The sequence below is a fragment of the Suricata suricatta genome, chromosome 6 (assembly GCF_006229205.1).
Source record: "Suricata suricatta isolate VVHF042 chromosome 6, meerkat_22Aug2017_6uvM2_HiC, whole genome shotgun sequence".
Lineage (NCBI taxonomy): Eukaryota > Metazoa > Chordata > Mammalia > Carnivora > Herpestidae > Suricata > Suricata suricatta.
In genome coordinates, this window is record NC_043705.1 from 57,434,509 (window position 1) to 57,457,763 (window position 23,255).

A 23,255-nucleotide genomic window follows, 5' to 3' on the forward strand; every position below is an offset into this window, starting at 1 on the left:
TCCTTCAAAAATTTTCACTGTTAGTATTTCTTTATTCCTTCATTTGAATGTTAGGGATAGCTTGTAGATCCCTTGAAAAATCCTGCTGATTTCATTTTCCTTTTCCTGATTAAGAATATGTTTTTAGCTTTGAGTTTTTCTTTTTCTATAAATATCCTGTTTGTGCCCTTTGCCCGTTTTTCCACTGTTTCGGTGTTACTACTGTAAAAGAGTACTACTTCTTTATTTCTTTTCATTTTGTGTTTGGTGGCTTAATAGAATTTTTTTTTTAAATTAATCAAATGCATTCATCTTTCCTTGTATGATTTAAATTTTTCGTATTGCTTTTCCTATTTCTTTCAATACATCATTCTCTTCGTTGATGCTCTTAAGCTGTTCTTCTGTGTTCTCTTCAGTTTAAGGGTTGCTTTTCACAGTTAAGTCCCTCCTGTAGACTTGATGTGGGGCCTCTGTGTGCGTTCCAGGCCTACCTCTTTGTTAATAGATGAACCCAGTTGTCCCACCGTTGTTTGTTTTTTGTCATTTTCTTTTAAAGTTTTCTTGATAGTTTTTGTTGGGGTTATCTTTCTTTTGATTTGAAATTTATTTTATTTATTTAGAGAGAGAGAGAAAGCATGAGGGGGTGGGGTGTGAGCTAGAGAGAGAGAGAGAGAGAGAGAGAGGGAGGAGAGAGAAAGAGATTGAGAATCTCAATCAGGCGTCGCCATGTCTACACAGAGCTTAAAGCAGGGCTCTATCTAATGATCCTCGGGATCATGAAAACCAAGAGTTGGACACGCAAACTCCTGAGCCACCCAGATGCCCCTGATTTGTCGGAGTTCTTTAGATATACTGGATTCAAGTCTTTGGGGCAATATGTAATACATATGATCTTCTGTGTTGTAACTTTTTATTTCCTTAATGGCATCTTTTGGTTAGTAGCATTTAGTTTTAATGTACTTCAATTTTTAAGTCTTTCTTTATAGTTAATTATACTTTATGATCTATTAAAGAAGTCTTTCTTTACCCCAAGGTCATATATTATTGTCCAGTAATTTTATTGGTTATTTTGATCTATCAAAGCTACCATCAACCTGGAATTGATTTTTGTTTATGTATCAGGAATTTATTTTTCTATATGGACATACTCTTGGCCAAACCCCAGTTATTGAAAAGACCATCTTTTGTGTACTTTGCTACAGTGTTACTTTTGTCACAAATCAAGTAACTGTGTATACATCAGTCAGTTTCTGGACTCTGATCTATTCCACTATATTTTTTTGTGCCAGAATCACACTAGTTTATTTACTGTAGCATTTCAATATTGAGCCTTTTGGTCCATGAACATGGTATATTCTTTCATTTAATTAGGTCTTCTTAAATTTCTTTCAAAAATGATTTGTAGTTTGCTGTGTAGAGGTCTTGCTCATTTTGTTATATTTATTGCAAAGTATTTAATTTCTTTTGATATTGTGGTAAATTGTATCATTAAATTTCTTATTTTCAGTTATTGCTAAAATCTAGAATTGAAGTTGACTTTTGAATACTGATTTTATTTCCAAAGATCTTGTTTAATTAATCTATTGACTATAATAATTTTTATAGATTTCTTTGAGTTTTCTGGGAACATAATCATGACATATAGGAATAATGACAGATTTATTATTTTCTTTCTAATAATTATACTTTTTATTTCCTTATCCTACACCTGCTTTTTTTGATGAGTAGGTACTGAATTTTATCAAATGCCTTGGAGATTATTATCTGATTTGTCTTCTCTATTTTCTTAATGTGGTGAATTACATTGATTACCCTTGGATTATGAAACCAACCTTATTTTCCTCAAAAACTTTATAAGTGTTTTATATAATATAGCTTTGGATTGGTTTAATGTATATTCATCTATATATACCTACAGTTGAAATTGGCCTGTAATTTTTCTTCCCTATAATGCTCCTGACAGATTTTTGGCATCAAGATTGTGTTGGGGGTGCCTGGGTGGGTGAGTCAGTTAAGCATTTGACTCTAATCTTGGCTCAGATCACGTAGAGCCTGCTTGGGATTCTCTTTCTCTTCTCTTCCTTCTCTATCTCCCTCAAAATAAATAAGTAGACTTAAAATAAAAGATTCTACTGAGTGTTTGAAATATTTTGGTAAGAATTATTTTTGTTCTGTTTAGTAGCAGGGTCTTTGTATAAGATTAGTGCTATTATACGTTTGCAAGAATTAGAAAATTATCTGGGTTTGGAGATTTTCTTATGGAAGGACTTTTAATTACAGATGCAATTTCGTTAATAGGTATAGGCTTATTCAGATTCTTATATTTCTTGTGTCATCTTTGCCAATTTTAAAAAAGAAATCTGTTCATTTATTTAAATATTTGAAATAGTTGGTCAGGTCAGATGTTTGGTTATTTACAACAGGTTTATTGTTTTTAAATCTCTGTAGGAGAATTAATTTTATTTTAATCATTATTTTCATCCTTCTACTCATGCAGAGTTTCTTCCCTTGCTCTTACTGTGCTAGGCTCTTTCTGTTGCAAGAAACACAGATTCTTTCAAATAATGGAGATTTACGACACTCATAAGACCACACGTAATCATGAGAGAAAGGAACCTCGGCAAGAACAAGATCTCTAATACAGTTTGGCTTTAGCAAGATGGGAAATATCTGGTTAATTAGGGTCTAAGACAGCTTGAAAGATGGAACAGATTTTCTTTTAATCCCCTGAATAGTGAGACTTCATAATATTTTACTTTGAGACTCATTATTGGCATGAAGTTTTCAACTCTCAACTCCTCTAGGCTCCTCTGTTATTTCTTCCCTTTCAATCCTAACTACCTTATTTACCCCTTGTTCTGTATAACTTTTTTTCATACTTTTTGTTTCCTCATAAGTCCTTACTCATGGTCCCCAGTGCTTTGTGGCCTTGTTCTGTGTTTCTTTTCAACCTCTCCTCCAGATGCCTCCGTGGTTCTCAGTTTAGACTCCCAAGAGATTATGTGGTTAGTTTCAGAAGACCTTTTATGTGAGGCCCTGTCTTGGGCTATTGGTCAGATACAGAGTGGCTACTCCTGGCCAGGCAGGTATTGCCCAGAGTGGTGGGTTTACAGAGCATAGCACATGGATGCCTCACGCTCACTCCTTTACAGAGGGTTACAGTTGGACAGTTTACCTTAGAATGAGTTTGTATATGGCCAGTACTATAGTTGGTTAATAGAGGCAAGTTTTATAAATTAAATTAGTGCAGGTGTTTGTGCTTTTCTGCCTCCTTGACATTCTCTGGTGAAGTGGCAGTGAAAAATGCTGGTAGAATTTGGTATTGTAAATCTCTTTAGTAGTCATCTGTCTATAACTGGAAAAATTCCTGTGCTACCAACCCACATTAGGGCCTTGGGCAATTAGCTGTGTAATATCTGTAGTTTTAAGATGGACATAGTGAGTGATTTTAAATGTAATCAAGATTTAAAAAACACACACAAAGAGGCAGCTTAATGAATATTTAATGAGAAAGCCATAGTAGTTACGTCATTCAGGTTGCTTCTTGTTTTTTCCTTATTTATACGCAGAAACAATCCTGTGCATTGCTAAGAATTCATTGTTCTGCAATAGCATGGTTCAGGTTGAAGACAAAGAGGCCCTCTTTTCCTTTGTGATATTAAATTGGTAACATTTAAATATCAGAAAGCCATCTTTTGCCTGAGGTGTTCCCATTTATGGAATAAATTACAGCTATTATAAAAAAGTTCTTTGGGTACAATAAGTGAAATTGCTTTTTAATTTTCTAGGGGGACTCAGAGAGAGTTATGATAATTACTGGACCAAACATGGGTGGAAAGAGCTCCTACATAAAACAAGTTGCATTGATTACTATCATGGCTCAGATTGGCTCCTATGTTCCTGCAGAGGAAGCAACAGTTGGAATTGTGGATGGCATTTTCACGAGGTAAAAACATTAGTTCTATTTGAATGTATTTCTGAAAATAAATCAGGCCCACATTGTCACATGGATTTTCTGTGTACATATTTAGATGAATAGATTTGCTCTTAAAATATTTAGAGCTTTAGGAGCTTAAAGAGAGCATTTCATCATGAATATTAATACCAGAGAAGACCAAGGAGAGCATTTTGTCCACTAGTTTTCAAGTTATTTTTGGTTACTAAGTTCTTACTTTAAAGAAAATCTTACATAAAAGATGAATATTTAAACAGATAAAAGCAGATCTGCTCTGCCTGAGTCAGAGTGGAAGGCTTGGAGACCTGACTGGATGGGCTCTGCAGAGCACAGTCTGGAAACCAGTCCACGTCCTTATTTTGTAGGTGGGGAACTGACAATGAAAGGGGCGCTGCCCAAGGCATTTTATTTATTTATTTATTTATTTATTTATTTATTTATTTATTTATAACTCTGAGAACTTTACCTGTAACTGACTAAGTCTCACCCTTCATATGTAAACCTAAATTATATGTCATATTAGGAATACAAGTGAATATCCTGGTCTCACTAATAGGAAAATTGTAGTTCAATCTACTTAATTAGGTTTATCAGTTCCTAAAGTATTACTTACACTTCTTAAGAGCATGGACACTTTTGGAAAAATCAATATAGTCCATATGTGTGTAATCAAGTTATGCGTATTGGTGTCTGGTTGGGCAGCTGCATATTTCTGTAATGCTTGACTTTGGAATCACATCAGAATATATCACATGCTGAGGTGCCTGAGTAGCCCAGTAGGTTGAAAGTCCAACTCTTCATTTTGGCTCAGGTCATGATCCCAGGGTTGTGGCATTGAGCCCCACATCTGGTGCTGTGCTAAGCGTGGAGCTTGCTTGGGGTTCTCTCTTTCTCCCTCTACCCCTCCTCTACTTGTGTGTGCACATTCTCTCTCATTCTCTCTATAGAATAAAATAAGAAAAAAAATATCACATGCAAATATTGATGCATTTGAGTAGACATTAAAATACTTTATCTTAGAGTTTGGTTTTTCATCTGGGAGTAAGCAAAGCAAAGACACCTAAGTTCTGTTTGATACCATATCACCAAACAGATGGTTATTTTGATCTCTGTGTATTTGCAGATAAATTCAATAAAAGAAATTTAATCTTTCTTTACTTTTTAAATTGTAATTAGTCTTCTATTTGGTAAATATATATAGTAGGTATTTTATGTTGGTTACCTTATTAGGCACACTGACAGAAAAATTAAAGAGAAAAAGATTAAAGGGAGAAGAGAAAAAGAGAGAAAGACTTCTTGGGCCAAGTAAGGTGCTTTGACTGGAAGAGAACTTTGTTAGTGAGCAGAGTATCACTTTGAGATATTTTTAGATATATATGTATTTTAGATATACGTAATAGAACAAGAATAAGAGTTTACTTTTCCCATAAACAAGACGGCTTGAGGTGCAGTGTTGTTTCTACTCTTGCAGTGGTTCTTCGATATTTTGGCCTTTCCCTCATAGCTTCTGTAGAGTTGTTGTGACTCCAGGCATCACATTCATGTTCACATGAGGCAAGAGGAAGAGAGAATGCCGCCGTCCGCTCCACCAGCTTTTTTTTTTCTTCAGGAAATCAGTGCCTTTTCAGAAGCATCCCAGAAAACTTTCACTTCTGTTTCACTAACCAGAATTGTGTCTCATGGCCGTAATTGCAAGTGAAACAGTAGGATTTGGTTTTGTCTGGCTTTTCTCATGGAGTTAAGCACCTGGAATGGATTCAGGGATCATCAGAAAGTCATTTTTGCCCACAAGAAATGAATTCAGTGACCATAATAAAAGCAGTTAAGCTTTATAATCATAACATATTTAAAATAGTAGTATAACAGCATTCTTATCAATGGATAGTGACTGTCTTATGCCCATTATATTAAATACTTTATATAAATTACATTCAGGGATAGCATGTATAAGCGTTCTGAAAAGGACAAACCACACTAATTTCAAGAAATTTGAGTATTTATTCATTTATTCTTTCACCCAGCGTGTATTAACTTAGCATCTAATATATAACAAACACTGGGACTACAAAGCAATCATAGTTTCTCTTCTGGTGAAACTTACCCAGTGGAGATGTCAGCATTAACCAAAAAACTTACATAAAAAATATGAAATTGAAGCAGGGACAGATATGCAAAGGTTTTGTACAGAATGCTCTGGCCGTCTGAGAGATGGGGGTAGGATCTGAGCAGGGAAGGCTTCCCTTAGCAAGCAACTCTTGAGGCCTGTCTGAAGGATAAGCTGACTAATCAAAGGAAGAAAGAAAATTTCAGACAGAGAGCACATGTGCAGAGTCCCTTAGCATTAAAAAAAACATCCCCTAGAGTGACTGTACGGGAACATTATTTTAGATGAAGCTGAAGAATAGGTTAGGGCAAGTAACACAGAGTATACAGGGTTGGAACTTTATCCTCAGCCATAGGAAACCATTGAAGACTTCTAAGCAAAGCTTGGCATGATCACATCTACATTGGCTATAATGCAGGGAACGTTTGGAGGAAGGACACAGTAGTAACCTTATCACTAGACCCCTCGAGTCATCTTGGTAAGAGGTGTCAGTAGTTCGGATGAGGTTTGTAGTGTTAGATTAAGTGGAAAGGTCTCTCTTGAAAGGTGTTCCGGAAATAAATCAACAGGGCTTGGTGGTTGAAGGACTATGATGCTGAGATGGATGGAGTTGTCAGAGATGACAATGGCTTGTGCATCTGATTGGACAGTGCTGACATTTACTGGAAGACGGTGGTTTTCTTTTTTCCATAGATCCTGACTTTTATTTTTATACATAGTAAAGAGAAATACTCTTGAGACATGCTAGGGGAGCTGTCATATAGGCAGTTGGATATAGAGTCCAGAGGGAGAGATGAAAGGTAATGATATAAATTGCCGGTGAGACATCTTTGTATAGGTGGTAAGTGATATCCTGGATATGAGTAAGATCATCTTAGCAGAGGGTATAATGGAGAAAATAAGGTTCTAAGACTGAGCCTTAGGACTACCAACATGTCTTAGGTGAGTAACATGATAAGCTATAAAAACCGACAGAGGAGGAGTAGCCAGAGATGGAGAACAAAACCAAGGTATTACATTGTCAGAGGAAGGCTCTCAAGGAGAAAGGAAGTGGCCAGCAGAACAGAGAGGTCAGGTGAAATGAAGCCTGAAAAGTCAGCTTTGATCTTAGCAAAGTGGCTGTCCCTAGTGACCTTAGCAGGAGCTGTTTTGGTGGTACAGTGGGACCATACTCCAGTAAAGGTGGCTAAAGAGTGAGTGAGAGGTCAAGAAATAGAGAGTGTTAGGACAGGTGTCACCAGGGCAGCTTGGCTGGAGGAGGAGGTGAGAGATCCAGTAAGGGACTTGTTTTGTTTTATTTTTGAATAGTAGATGAGCATGTTCTAGAGGCATATGTTATATCCATCGATTTCTGATTTTAAAAAAGCATTGATTACCTGGGGGGATATTAGAATAAGTTAGTAATGATACTTCTAACAAAAAATCATTAGTCACTTTGTAGCATGAAAATTAAAAAATAAAGAGAATCAAGCAGCAGGTCTCTCTTTCCATAGAGGTGAGAGGAAGTTTATCATGATAGAAGTGTTCCAGCTAATAAGCAAAGAAGGAATGATAGTCACCCTTTATTTTTGCAACCCCCCCAGGGTGGAGTTTTTTCAGAGAAGTGAATGGAAGAGCAGAGGGAGTTTAAGAGTCGGCCAGTGTATGTTGGGAGTGGTAGAACTTAAAGAAGAGGGCTGACAGTGCTGGGGAAGGCACATGGCATGTGGGGAGAGTCCTGAGAGTTTGAAGGGCAGTCGTGGTGGAGGTGCTGTGTGAGCCGGAAGGGGCAGCTTTTGAGAAAAAATACTTCAGGTCTCTGATGAAGTCCAGGATGTGAGTGTGGTGGTGGATGGCGGAGGTAGAGTAGAGGAGGAGATGGGAGAAGAGGAGATCTAGGGTTGAGTGAGATGGTGTTGGCTGGTTTAGCTACATGGACCTCTAGTGCTGCCGGAAGCAAGTGTGGGGCTCTTGGTGCAGAGAAGAACCGATAGGCCAAGTGTTAACAGCTTTGATGAATGAAGGGAAGTGATTTGAAATTGAATAGCTGCAGCATGGACAAAAGGAGGATGTTATGGTCTGGTGGCAAAGGAGCTGTTTTTATTACAAGAAGGGAGAGCCTAGAAAGAAGAGTGGTGAGCAGAATCCTTGTGGTGTCTGGTGAGGCAAGGAAGTGAATAATAGCCCGTTCTCCTCTCCTGCAGGGGAGGGACTGGAGAGGGAAAGGAGGGAGTGCACTGCGGAGAAGGGAGCAAGGACACAGGACAGTTGGCTGGTTATTTGACAGCTATTCCAAGGTGCCTAGTGTTTAGGTTTAGGAGGTCAGTGAGACGGAGAGTTGGATAAAACCTGGGCAGTGTAGAGCTGTGTGGACTTGATGTTGGCTTCAAGAACTACAGAGGAGGACACACAGTGTTCTGACCGATGAAAACATGGTCTGGTTACTGACCACTGCATAAGGGAAAAACTAAGCTGTAAACCTCACGAACACCAAATTCATTGCTTTAGTTCAGTGGTTTTCATTCTGAATTAACCCATTCAAACACATCCGTGTTTTACAGTTACTTGGGGGGATACATTTTACCATTACCTGGTCCTGGTGGGCCCATCCAGAGGTAGTATTACATAAAAGAAAGAATATTCTTGTTACAATAACGAAAAAGAGCTGGTTACAAAACCTGGCATTCTGTTTGATTCCGCTTTTGTAGGAGAAATTATATATGTAAATATATGCAGAGAAAATCATCTAAATAGAAGGCTATATTCCAAAATATCATGAGGGATATGGGATTATGGTGAATGTTTTCTTCTATTAATATTTTTAAAATTCTGAAATAAACATGTAACAAAGTTACAACCTCAAATTAAAGTCAGTATCAGTCAAAATAAGGTGTTTTATAGGAGTCTTGTGAAATGCTTATGTGGTCTCTGTCTGGGAACACTTTTTTCGAGGACAGATTTCTTTTCCCTACTCAGTAGCATGGAACTGGGGCTTCTAAGCCTCAATGTTCCCAGGTACTTCAGCATATCAGAGCTCACTTTTCCAAAGAGTTTTTAACCCAGCCTATATGTAACCCTATTGCTTCCTTCTTTAATGATGGTTTTCTTGTCTGGATCAGTATACAAGATTGGTGTCTCTTTAATTTTCATAACACACATATTATGATTTGCACACAGAACATCTAAAAACAATGAGTTTTAACCCTTAATGTACATTGGACTTTTTTTAATGGAGTTTTTAAAAAATACTGATACTTGGACCCTAACCTCAGAGGTTCTGAATTGGACCGGGGTCTGGAAGCTGCCACTTTGGTAAGTGTCCAGACAGTTCTGAAGTGCAGCGGGGAAGCATTTCCCCTGACCTTGCTGGAGAGCTCAGTTGTTTAATTATAAAAAATAATGGATCCTGTTATGAAAACAATTAAACAGTATAATAGGGTATAAACTAACTTCTACTTTCTCCCCAGGTCAGCAACTATTAATGGTTCTTTTTATAACTTTTCAGAAATTTACAAGTATACATAAATCTTCTCTTATATGAATGAGCATTATGCTATGTGGCTTTCTTTTATTTCCTAATGTATGGGGGACATATTTCTCTATTACTTCATGCAGATTAATTTCACTTTTTTAATTAATATTTTATTTTTTTGAGAGAGAGAGAGAGAGAGTTGGGGGCGGGTAGGCAGCAAGGAAGCAGGCTCCAGGTCTGAGCTGTTAGCACAGAGCCTGATGGTGGGCTCAAACCCATGACCTGTGAAATCACAACCTGAGCTGAAGACAGATGCTTAACTGACCTAGCCACTCAAGTACCTTTCACATGTTTGTTTCTTTTAACGTTTGTTTATTTATTTTGAGAGAGTGAGAACACACAAATGGAGAGAGGCAGAGAGAGAAGGAGAGAAAGAATCCTAAACAGGCTCCACACTGTCAGCACAGAACTCTATGTGGCGCTCGAATCCACAAACTGAGATCATGACTTGTGCCAAAATCAAGAGTTGACACAAGTGACTGAGCCACCCAGGTGCCTCAGGCTTGCATGTTGTAGTGGCTGCAGTGTATCTGCTATGCACAGATTCCTTGTCTCTTTAACCTCAGAGAGCTCCATCTGGGGGGATGTGCTGCTTTAGTGTAAGGACCCTGTTCCCTGTCTATTCTTCTGTTCGTACTCTCTTTTCCTGTTACAATTGAAAGGGGTCTGTATGGACCACATTCATTTATATCCTAGATCCTTACTGGAATATGGTTTAATATTATGCCTTTATAGTTTTCATTCATTTGTTGTGAAATAATTCAAACATAAGACAATCCCTTAGGTAACTACCACCCTAGTAAAGTAATAAAATGTTGCCAGTACTACTGAACCCATAATCCTCCCTAATTCTTTCCCCCCCACCCCATCTCGAGGAACTGCTTTTTTTAATGTTTGTTTATTTATTTTTGAGAGAAAAAGAGAGTATGTGTGTGAGTGGGGGAGGGGCAGAGAGGTTCAAACCTTGAATTGTGAGCTCATGACCTGAGCCGAAAACAAGAGTTGGACTCTTAACCAACTGAGTCACCCAGGTGCCTTGGAACTGCCTTTCTTGTTTATAGTTTTCAGCCCATGCATTTTTCTATATTTTTACTACATAGGTATGTTTTTTGAGGAATACTTTCTATGTATTACATCACACGTTGTATTCTTTTGCTCCCCCCTCATGTTACAGTTATGAAATTCACCCATGTGGATATGTATAATTCTAGTTTACTCATTTTTCTGTAATTATGATATATCATTACATGTACTTACCACTGTTTATCTATTTTCCTTTATTGATAATTAACACGATTCAAATTTGTTGCAAATGCACACAATACTGATACTTGTCTTACACACGTTTTCTGGTGCACAAGCGAGTTTTCTGAACCGAGGCTATCATGTAAGAGCGGGACTGTGGAGGTAAGGAATGTGCATCTTTCTTCTTCAAGTGGGCAGGAGCAGTTTAGAGTCCTGCCAGCCGTGGGTCAAAGTTTGTACTTGTGCTTTAAAATGAAAGTAGACATACCCATTTGATGATGTTTCTATATAGTCTCCAGAATTTTCATTTTTATGACTTACTGCCCTTTACGTGAAATGCTATCTGATAAGTCATTTTTTGTTCCTGCTGGGGAATTGTCTTCCCTCCATGTGCCTGCTGTGCCTGTTTACAAAAAGATTTGAAGCGACTTATCGGCCTGCTCTGACACACGGCCAGGCCTCCTGTCATCAGCCAACGGCTGCTCCTCTTTAATTCCTTTCTGTCCTGCCTGCCAAGAAAGCAAGAGCTGAATTCAAGGCTCAGGTGCAGAAACAAATTTGGTTTAATTTCCCCCCTTCTCTAACATGTATTTCTCTAACATAGTTCTTATAACAGCTGCATGAGAATCCTAGAGATGCTTGTTTAAAATGTTTAAAACTTTCTAAGCCCTGTATCAGAGACCTATTAAATTGAAGTTGCAAGGATGAGACCACATAATTAGCGTCTTCAAAGCTCATGTACAGTGTGCTGTCTCAGTTGTGAGAACCTACTGTATGGCTTGTAATCTTAGTTTCATATTCATAATTCTTCCACTATAAATATGTGGTTATCTAAATCACTTCAGATTCGTTTGTACTCCATGGAAGAAACATTGGAAGTCTAGCAGAGTGAGACATGTGCATAAAATTTATCTCCGAACTTTATCTTTAAATTGGTTGTTTTTGCATTATTGATTGAACATTTACAGCACCGGGTTTAAATTCATTCATTCCATTAATACTCATTGAGTGCCTACTGTGTGCTGTGCACTGTGCCATGAGAAGAATAAATAAATTTGTATAAAGCTGCAAATGGACAAGATGCTTTAGGAATTTTTTTTTCCTCAATGTTGTAATCTTGTATAATCCTTTTCCTGACTAAGAACATTACTTTCAGAAGTGGGATTTTGGGAAACACAAACACTTGGCTCTAATTAGTATTTATATATCAGATGTTTTATGATATACATATTTATCAGTGAAATATTTCTAGACACTTATTTCCAAGGATCATTAACATCTTTGAGTGCATCCCTGGAATAGAATCTGTTATTTGTTATCCTGATAAATGCAAACTTAAACCTCATTTACCTTTTTAGACTCAGTAATTAAGTTTTAGAAAAGCAATGAATTATTAAGTCTGGTTTGCAAAACAAAAGCAAGACAGTTGGCTTCTTTCAGCGTAATTTATTGATATTTATGTCCCTTAAATTAAATGTTGGTAGAAGGGGATATTTACATTAAGTGGCCCTTGGGTAATAAGTTTCATGCCATGCTCCCCATGTAAACCCTCTTATAGCCCCTCAGGTCACAAATGCTGTGTATTCATCAGTGTGTTTATTTTGAGAGAGAATTAGAGCATAATAGGCATTCATATGCTGAACTTCCTTCAGATATTTGCATTTGACTCTGAAGGTGATAACTGATTTGTTTGCCCAGTGTAGTTTAAGTCAGTGAATATTGATTGAGCACCTACTGTGGAGTACTTGTACTCTATTAAATATGTATATAATGTATGTTTAATATATATAACATGTTCATATCTCCTTGTGTGTGTGTGTGTGTGTGTGTGTGTGCGCGCACGCATGCGTACACTCTTTGGACAGAAAGAAAACCTCTTGAATCAGTGCATGACTTCTAGTTGGTAGTAAATACTAGCACTAAAAATCACATGATAAATGATATTTTACTAAATTAGTAGGCTGTTATGAATTCTATTGGCATCAAAAGTGTTGCCTGTGAATATCTCTGTGGTTTATTTAGTTCCCGCAGCTGTGTTTGGCAAACAGGAGATGCCTCACTTCATCTTTTTGATAGGAAGTGGTTATATGAATTTAATAATCCAGAGCCACCTGAGGATTTGGTTTTGTTTGAAATGCAGGCAGTTCTCCTGAAGGCAGATCACCTGGAGATAGTGCTGGAATTGGTATGATGAGGGGGACTCTTAGACTGTCTATACTTAAGAACCTTGCAAGTGTCTCTAAAATATGTCCAGATTTAAGAGCCATTATTTCAATTGACAGAAGGGACAGCAGAATCCAAGAGATGGTGATTTGCCTGAGCTCACAATGTGTGTTTAATTATTCAGGTTCCCGTCTATTAATCTTATTAATTAATCTGATTAATTTTACCATGATGATTGGTGAATCTTACCTTTCTTTTGATGGCCTTTATTATTTGTGGCTTTCACGGGTAGGGTTAAGGTTGGGAAAGAACATTTTCTCTGTTAATTATTTCCCTTTGAAATTCTGGGGACTTTATCATGGAGTAGACTTGTAGGTGTGTTAGTAATTGGGCCAGTCAACACTTCCTGGGGTCTCTTTGATAGGAAGATGCCCGTGCCCTTCACGAGTGGCCTGCATGTGTTTGTAGATGTTTTCAGCACACATGGTTCCCTGAGACCAACCCAAGTCTGGCATTTTCCTGGACTGACTTCTCCATTCTCAGCAACGTTTCCATGGAAGTTGAAAGATTGCCACAGTGGTTTTTGTTTGGTTATATTTGCAGTTCTGCATTACAACTTTTATAACATTAACTTTAAATACTATAGTGTGATTTGATTGCCACTGTTAGTAGAAACAATTATATGAAAGAAACTTTCTTGTCTTTTACAATAATTTCATTGCTGCTAATAAAGTGATTGCTAGAGGAAAGCTGGTTGTTTAACCTGGTAATTACCATCTTTTTGCCTCGTCTCAGCGTAATGACACAGCGAAGTGCTCTTGAATGTATCATTATCATTTGTGATTTTTAAAAATAGCACTTGTTTTCTAATTATACTGTAAGGCTTGTCTGTTGTGCAAAATATAAAAATAGAAAAGCTCAAAAAAGAAAGAAACTTAAATCACCTGTAATTCTCCTGACTGGAAATCATTGTTGTTCAGGTGTACGGCTTTCCAGACTCTTAAAATGCATCCATGTAGTGATAAATCATTTATGATTTCATTCCATTTCTGGGCTAATGTTTATGTTTAATTAAATGCAACACAGGTTCTCTGCTTCTTATTTTTATGACTTTTTACGAACTGCACAGTATCTTGTGCAGTTCTTGTGATACTTTGTATCTTTTTGCAGCTTTTTTCTTTTCTTGGACTGTTTTTTTAAAATTTCTCGTTCTTATATTACCCTTCTCAAGAGTTAAGAGTATTTGGTTATTTAGGAAATTGTTTCCCTTTTATAAATTTACAGAATACACAAAAAAATAAAAGCTTAGACATGTAGACAGTACAGAATTCTGTTAACTCTTTCGCAAAGTGAAATAAAGAGGAACATCGTCTACTTCAAAAAGAAGGCAAAAATAGGCTAACGTAAAAGTCCTCCTCTACAGAGCACTTAGAGGACAAGTAACATATTCCCCTTACATGAGGAAGCCGGAGTAGGCAAACTCACAGGGACGAAAGGTAGATTAGAGGTTACCACAGCCCTGGTGGGAAGGAGAGGACAGGGAGTTGTTTTTTAATAAGTAAACAGTTCTGTTTGGGGGTAATAAAAATAATCTGGTAATGGATAGTGGTGATGGCTACACAACATTTGAATGTCCCAATGCCACTGACTTGTATATCTGAAAAATGTCAAATGGTGTGTGTGTGTGTGTGTGTGTGTGTGTGTGTGTGTACGTTCACACATATAACCACAATCTTGAATTATATATATATGTATACACTCACGCACATACACATACACACACACATAACCACAGTCTTGAAAACAAATATCCACTATCTTGAAAGCACTCAAATGTGTCCGAAAATCCTAATGCAATATATAACTGTTGCCTGTATTTAATAATTTTGATACTTAAGCTCTAGTCTTTATCATTTAGTATGAAAAATCCTTTTTCTTTGTTAATTGCAATACTTCTCCATCATGCTAGCATTTTCTTCTGTAAGACTCAGAAATTTGATTTAAGGGGACGTAGGTCCAGCCCATTAGCTACAATTGAAAAACATTTAGAATGTTATCTCAAAATATCAAGATCTCATAAAAACAAACTCTTGTTCAAATTTTCATATAAGTGTTCTTTATTTTAGAAACTGATTCAAAAAAGTATTAATTTCTTTTCTCCATTAATGCTTTATTAAGCTTTGTTGACCTATATAAGGGTTATAGGAGAGGAGAGAGTAGGGGATTAGGAAGATTAGTCAGTCGCCACTCCTAAAAATATCAGAGTGATTTTTTTTTTCTTAATCACATAACTGTAACCTGTCTACTTGGAGCAAAATAACTCTAAGATGAAACCTAAAGAATACATTTTCCATTTTTTACTACTTTTGAATATTTAGACAGAATGATAATAATTGCATATGTTCTAAAATTCCTTAAACCTCTAACATTTTAACATTTGTAAAATCTCAGAATTATTACCCAGTATTATGTCTTATAAAATGCTTATTGAATTAATAAAAAGTTATAAAAACTTTTATTAATTTATACTATCCTCAAGATGTATTTTTGATAATTTCCTGGGATATATACAGTACAACATGGTAATAAGAGAATGGTATCCAAAGACACTGGTACCAACAGAATATAAGAACAAAAACACAAGACAAAGTGGGAATTGCTATTTGTTATTATAAGGTCTTATTCAGTTATTAGTGACCAAGATGAAAAGGAAATGTGTTTAGTTACAAAATTCTGTGTCCATCAGAATTATATAAAGTCATTATACTACTGAAATTTATTGGAAAAATAAAGGATATTTCTGAAGGGAAGTTAGCAGAAAATAGTTTTTTATCAGTAAACCTTCCCCATAGTTATAAATGTACACTTCCCATAATAGCCTCAGTGACTAGTTAACAAGCTGGGTTTTCTATCTGCCGGGCAGCATTGTTACTTGATCATCATGTGCTGTGGAAACAGAATTGTAATAGACAATTTGTTGTCTATTATAGTGGCTTTCAAACTGTTGTATAGGGTGTTTAGAGTCCCCCAGAGCCCCCTCTGGATGAGGAAAGGTGGCCCAATAGTGCTCTGTCTTGACCACATCAGCATTCCTTTTATCTAATCTGTAGTGAATTTCTTTGTGAAATTTAATTTGAGCAAGGGATTTAACGGCTGAAAAGATATTAAAAAACCATTGGCCTAACGATAGAGTTAGGACCGTAGCGAAATAAAAAGACATCTGTGATCCCCTGAAATCTGGTCTGCTCTCCTTAAGATCAGAAACCCAGTAATACCATGAGGCATGCTGGGTAATTCAGCTGTAAGCCAGAAAGCTGAAGGCCTGTGTATTTTTTTTCTTCTCTGTCACAAATTCTCTGTGTCACCTTGAGAAAGTCACTTGATGTCTGAAGTGTTTTCTCTCTTCTATTAAATGAGGGTATAAAATGATTACTGCCAACTTGGCCAGCAACATGCCTTTTTTACTCCTCTTGGCTTGCTGATAGGAAATGCTTTGCTCTCATACAGGCTCTTCCCTTCTGGGAAAGTGGAAGGGGCCAGTAGAGAAAGAAGTGGCCCAGTTCTCTGTATGGAATGTAAACATAAGAAAAAAAACATAAGTGGAACGGATAGTAATTCTGTCTATAGCAATCATATTTTGGTCTACAGTTCTTCTAGTTAGACAGGTCCCGTAGGACAAATTCAGTGAGAACAAAGGCTTTGAATAAAAGGTGACCAAGAGGCTATCTTGGCCCTGATGCTAAGATCAGCAGAGAACAATTTGTGGTCATCAGTGACAAAATCTAAGAGGGTCAGGATGGAGAATGGGTGATCTGTTAGTCTTGTCAGTTAGAAAGACCCTGAGGACATTAGCAAGGGTTAAGGCTAGTTTGGACAAGCAGAAAGTAAATAGCATTTAAAAAAATTACTCATCATCAGCATGGCTTTGACTTTACTACTAAAAATTTAGCATAGGCTAAGCATTTTTACATCTAATAGCTTATCATGAAAAGTAAAAATTGCAATTACTCTTTTATTTATTTATTTTAATATTTATTTTTGAGAGGGGAGAGGGGCAGAGAGAGGAGGGGACAGAGGATCCAAAGTGGGCTCTGTGCTGACGGCAGTGAGCCCAACGTGGGGCTTGAACTCATGAACTGTGAGATCATGACATAAGCCGAAGTCAGATAGATGCTCAACTGACTGAGCCACCCAGGCACCCCTGGAATTATTCTTTTAAATGCAGTCATTTTAAATTGAGTGGAAAATACAAGTGAATACCATTAAGATTGTGTGCTAATTTTTAACTACCAGGTACCATATAATTATAATAAGCATTCCATGAAGATATTAAAAGTTACATTTTTATGTCCATTAAACACTTAAGTTTCTCTTATGCTCGTTAGAATTTGCACATTGTGACATTAGAATAAACTCAGTGACAATGTGCAAAAATAACCCTAATTTATATGGAAGCACAAAGGAAAACAGATGTTTAAATCTTTTCCCTCCTTGAGACTTTTCCCACAAATGGTTAGTCAGCCCTTTTCTTTTTTAAGTGTAGACATTCACATAGTTTGTTTACCCTTGAGTCATTTCAGTTGGGTAGGTGGTATTACAAACCTTAAAACAAATAATTTCAACAGTTGAACATGATTGAGTTAGTTCATGTTGAGGATGTATTGAACATCTTAGAGCAAGACACTATGCTTAGCATTTAAGAGGAATGCAAAACCAAGTGTAGCTTAAGGAAAACAAGGCTTTCAGTCTGTAGAAAAGAGAAGAGGCAGGATTATTCCAGGCTAATCAAATAGGAGGGAAAGCACAGAAGGATAAAGGTGTGTCCTGTCAACTTTCTGGATATATACGAAACACCACTGAGTTGTAAATACACCTTAAAGGGTGAATTTTGTGATGTGTGAATTCAATCTTGATAAAGGTGTTCTGTTTTAGAAGGTATGTGGCATTATGGCAGGGATAGCAAGTATGAATTGAAGTGGCAACAACATGGGGTCTCGAGGCAGAAGGAGATGGGATCGGAGAGAGGTGACAGGTTTGGGGCCAGAGTACTCAGAGGCCTTGGAGACCATGCTCGGAATTCAGGGTTTTACTTTCCAGTTTTAAATTTATTTCAGGTTTATTTTGTGTTTTAAAAATTCATAAATATTAACCTATTTATTTCTCCTAACCATCTTAAGAAATAGAAAAGCGGGCACAATTGTTACTGTTTACAGATAGGGGAACCCGAGTAGCATAGCCGGGATTTGTACACTTAGCTGTTAACGTCCTGCTGCCTCTCGGATAGGATTGACTCTGTTTGTATGTACACGAAACAGTCATCAGTGATTTATTCAATAGTTAGTAGTAATATTTTTAAAAAAGTGCACATGAGCTTTTAAAGTCATTTATGTTAATATTAACTCTTAACTGACATTGCATAAATTTGAGATACCTTGTTTTTCTTTCATTATACATTTCAAAAAATTCTTTTATTGTGAGAAGAACAGTTAGGGATTCCTGGGTGGCTCAGTCCATTGAGCGTATGGCCTCAGCTCAGATCATGATCTCATGGTCCAGTCCTTGGGTTCGAGCCTTGTATCAGGCTCTGAGCTTTCAGCACAGAGCCTGAAGCCTGCTTTTAGATTCTGTCTCTGTCTCTCTCCCTGCCCCTCCCCTGCTCACACTCTGTCCTCTCTCAAAAACAAATAAACATTAAAAAACTTTTTAGAAAAAAGAAGAGGTTGGGGCTTTACTATTCCAACTTCCCCATTTTACAGATGAGCAAGTTAGGACCACACAGAAAAAGTACCTAACTTGGCTGACATAATACGTAATGGCGCAGCCAGTGCTGGTCTCTTTACTCAAGGTATTACTTTTTCTGCTATATTTAGCTGCATTACTTAATTTATAAATTACATGACTTTTTAAAAGTTTTCATCCATCTTATAGACTAGAACTTTCTTTTTAACCTGACAGTTAATCTTTTAATGCCAAGAGACAGATATATAGAAAGTTCAAGTTCAAGACCCAAGGCCTAAAATAAGAATTCACATGTCTCTAGTGACTAAAACTCAGCCTTTCAGAACATCTATGTGATTTACATCTTTAAATGTAAATTTAAGTGACCTACTTATCTGTATACATATATCTATATTAATTGACTTTGTATTTTATTTTGAACTGATTCCTCAAAGTACCTCAATGATAGTAATGAAACGAACACTTAAGCTGTATAGAATCTTGGTAGCAGCCATGTTAGGCCAATATTTCCTACGTGTCTTAATCCACTTGGGCTGGGAAAGAAGAATAATTTTTGATCAATCTCTATTTTCATATCAGATGTTTTGCTAATGCTGGCGGAAGAGGAAGGTCACTAATGACCAATAATTCTCTACCCTGGGACAGTAACTCTAAACATGTGGTAACTTTCCTTTTTTTCTACACAGGTAGTTTTTAATAAAAATGATATATCATAACAGTGTTTTTAAGCTTATTTATTTGGAGAGAAGGAGAGAGAGCAAGCACGCATGTACACAAGCAGACAGATAGAATCCCAGGCAGGCTCTGCACTCTCTGTGTGGAGCCCAATGTGGGGCTTGATCCCACGACTCTGAGATCACAACCTGAGCTGAAATCTACTGAGGTTCTGAGGTGCCCATTTGAAAAAATTATAATTACAGGGGTACCTGGGTGGCTCAGTCAGTTGAGTGTCTGACTTTAGCTCAGGTCATGATCTCACTGTTTCTGAGTCTGAGCCCTACATCAGGCTTGCTGCTGTCCGCGCGGAGCCCACTTCGGATCCTCTTTCTCACTCCTTCTCTTCTTCCTTCCCCCCTCTCAAAAATCCATAAACATTTATACATATATGTATATACATACACACTTGTTTATAGAAGCAGTGTCTGTTATGGTAGCGAAGAACTCAGGTCAGACAGCACACAATTGAAAACTAAAATGCTCTCACCGGCTCACCAGCATCTCTGGCACAGAACCCCAGCCCTGTGCAGTAGGCAGTCACCCTGAGGGTTCCTGACTTTGTTCTTCTGGTAGTTAACATTATAATGTTTATAAAATATTCTTCACTCTAATTTTAGACTTATTTACTTTTGACAATATCTGTTGAAGTTCTGGCTACAAATGCAAAGAAATGATTTATCAATCCATGAGTCTTTCACTTGTTAAAATTGTTCTTACTATTACCTTCCCAAAAGGTCCCAACATCTGCCCTGCTGTAATTACCTTGTTCTCTTTCATAGGTTAGTTCACAAATGGAAGGACGCAATAATCAACATTTGCATTATTAGGATTCATGTATATGTTACATTCACATTCACTGGAGAGCTTAAAAAGTATGTAATCTGTAAGGTGTTAGACTGTCATATGGTCTCCTCCCAATCATCCCCCTCTAAAATTCTCTTATTTATTTCCAGCTTTTTTCACTTCTTGTATTCCCTGTAGTTCATGTTTTTCTCTTGAATGCTATTTTCTTTTTTATATCTCTCTTTGAGCAGTTTTTTCGTGAGGACTCGTGGTAGCAACTTTTCTGAATTCTTTAAAGTCTAAAATCTTTATTTTGTCTTCATATCTGTTTTCAAAGTTTAAATGAATATAAACTTCCAGATTTTAAATGTAAAGGAATTGTTCCCTTATCTTCTAGTTTGGCGTTTATGATAGGTAAGAAGTTTGATAGCATTTTATTTTCATCCTTTTGTTAGTAATGTTTTCTCTCACTCTCTCTCTTTTTGAAGTGTCAAGGATTTTAAATTTATTTTTATTATTTTTTAAAAATGTTTATTTATTTTTGAGACAGAGAGGACAAGCAGGGAAGGACAGAAAGAGAGGGAGACACAGAATCCGAAATAGGCTCCAGGCTCTGAGCTGTCAGCACAGAGCCCTATGCAGGGCTTGAACCCACAAACTGTTAGATCATGACCTGAGCCAAAGTCAGATGTTTAATCAGCTGAGCCACCCAGGTGCGTCTGAAGTGTTCAGGACTTTTAAAAAATTTCCGTCATTTCTTAAATTTTACCAGTGTATTTCTAGGTGTAAGTCTTTTCTTAGTAATCTTACTCGGTATTTTGTGGAAATTTTCCACTTGAAGATGCATGCCTTATTTCACTTTACCGGTAATTTCTTCTATGATATTACTACTTTTATTGTGTCTGCTTTCTGTACTTCATACAGGATGGACTCTAAACCCTCAGGAACTGGCCTTCATGTTAAAATTATTTGTGTGTATTTTTCATTTCTTGATCTCTGTGCTCAGATGTGAATACCGTGCTCAGATATTTCTTTGAATTTATCTTTCAGATTAAAAGCTTGGTCCTCCACAGTATCTAATTTTAATCCCGCCTATACAGTGAATTTTTTCAGTGTTCGTATTTTTAATTTACAAGATTTTTTTTATTCTCCAGCTGTTCCTTTTTTTGGTAGGCTATTTTATTTTAAGGCTGCAGTGTTCTTAATTTCTCAGAGGCTACCAAATAGAGGTTTTGTTTGTTTTAATTCTGTTCAGTGAATTGTATTTTTATTCATTTCCTTCTGGCAGTTGTTGTGTTGGTTGTTCTCAGCCCTTTGCTTTTCTCCCATCGGTTTTCAACTGTCCTCAAATTTTTTTTAATTCTGGATGCTGTCTGTCTAAATGGAACACTGCTTCAAATGCTCTGAGCACTGACATGGCTCAGGAGTTGGGTAGGTCTCTTCACCTAGCAGATCAGATCCCGCCACTGAATCCAAACACTTAATGGTGACCTGGTGTTTTTCCATCTGTTGTGACCGTGTTCCAGTGGCTAATTTCTAAACCTACCAGTTCTACTGGTTGCCTAGTTTTCCATCCAAGTATTATTGCTCTTTCTCTTTTCCTTAGGCATTTGCTTTTTCTAATTTTTTTACTAGATAACATTAAGAAACATAATTGTACATGCATTTTTCATACCTCTGTGAGGATTTCCACAGTGTTAATTCCTAGAGTGAAACTTATGGGTCATGAAAAACCTGCTAAGTTGTGTTTTGGGGGATTGTGACAACTCTCAGTCTCATATAAGTATATCCTTTTCCTTACACTCTTGACAGTGGTAGATGTCATTCTTTTTAATCTCTTTGCAAATTGTATCTATAAAACAGCATTTTATTTCTGTTTGAATTTGCATGATATGTGAATATTTTCATGAATTTGTGTGTGTGTGAATTGACTCTGTCCTTTGCCTATCTCTCTGTTAGAATGTTTACCATTTTGTTTTTGTTTTATGAGAGTCTTTATTTTAGGAATATTAACCCTTTGTTATGCATGTTGCAAATATTTTTGTCAGTTTGTGGTTTTTGCTGTTTACATGTTTTGGTGCTAAGTTTATAAAGCTACCTATCTATCTATCCAGAGATTAAATTTCATCTGTCTCTATTGGTATGGTTTCTCTTTTTACATTAAAATTTTAAATCCATATAAATTTATTTTGGGATATGATTTGAGTAGTGGCACGTGTTTTTATTTTTTTCCTGAAATAACCAGTTAGCTAGCATGTTTTTTTATTGACTGATCATTCATCCTTTCCTCCCCTCCAGATTTGAAATCTCTCCCTTATCATATACTACATGTTTTATGTGTGTATGTGTGTATCTACCTAAAAATATCTTCCCAAGAACAACCTGCAGTTCATGAAATTTCTATCCAGACCACTCTGTTACCATACTGTTTATAGAAAGCATTTAAGTGTAATACTTAAACAATTATAGTAAATTTTTTAATGTTTACTTATTTATTGTTGAGAGAGAAAGAACACAAGCAAGGGAGGAGCAGAGAGAGAAGGAGACACAGAATTTGGAGCAGGCTCCAGGCTGCTCTGCCTGCACAGAGCCTGATGTGGGGCTTGAATTCATAAACCATAAGATCATGACTGAACCCGAAGTCAGACACTTAACCAACTGAGTCATCCAGGCACCCCATAAACTATTATATTAAAATCTTATTCATTGCTTGCCTGTTATTCTAATTCTTGAGAACCAACGATCTTCCCTCCAATATTTGCCTTATCAGAGCATTTTGTTATCAGTTAAAGATTTATTATTTTTATCAGCTTGCAACCTGTCAGGAATAAAAGCAACCATGTTAAATGAGGGTCAAACATGACTCTGAAGAATTTGGGTGGTTTCAGAGATAGGGAAGTTTAATCTTCTTGCTTTGTGGTGGGTAGAAATATTTATAAACATTGACAATTGAGATAAATAACAGTATTTGAACTTTGAAGAAATAGCCAGAATGCTTGTAAGTTAGCAGTGTTTCAGAAATTATGGGTTTTTTTTAAATGTTTATTTATTTCTGAGAG

General features: G+C 36.7%; 1 protein-coding gene across 4 annotated transcripts in view; it reads left to right on the forward strand.

The window, feature by feature from the left end:
* MSH3 (mutS homolog 3) overlaps nt 1–23,255 on the forward strand; it is a 176,271-nt gene that overhangs the window by 136,986 nt on the left and 16,030 nt on the right. For all 4 annotated transcript variants that reach the window (XM_029942517.1, XM_029942518.1, XM_029942520.1 and 1 more), the window contains one exon: nt 3,768–3,925. In XM_029942517.1, the coding sequence (XP_029798377.1) occupies nt 3,768–3,925 (158 nt within the window). The remainder of the gene's footprint in view (nt 1–3,767; nt 3,926–23,255) is intronic.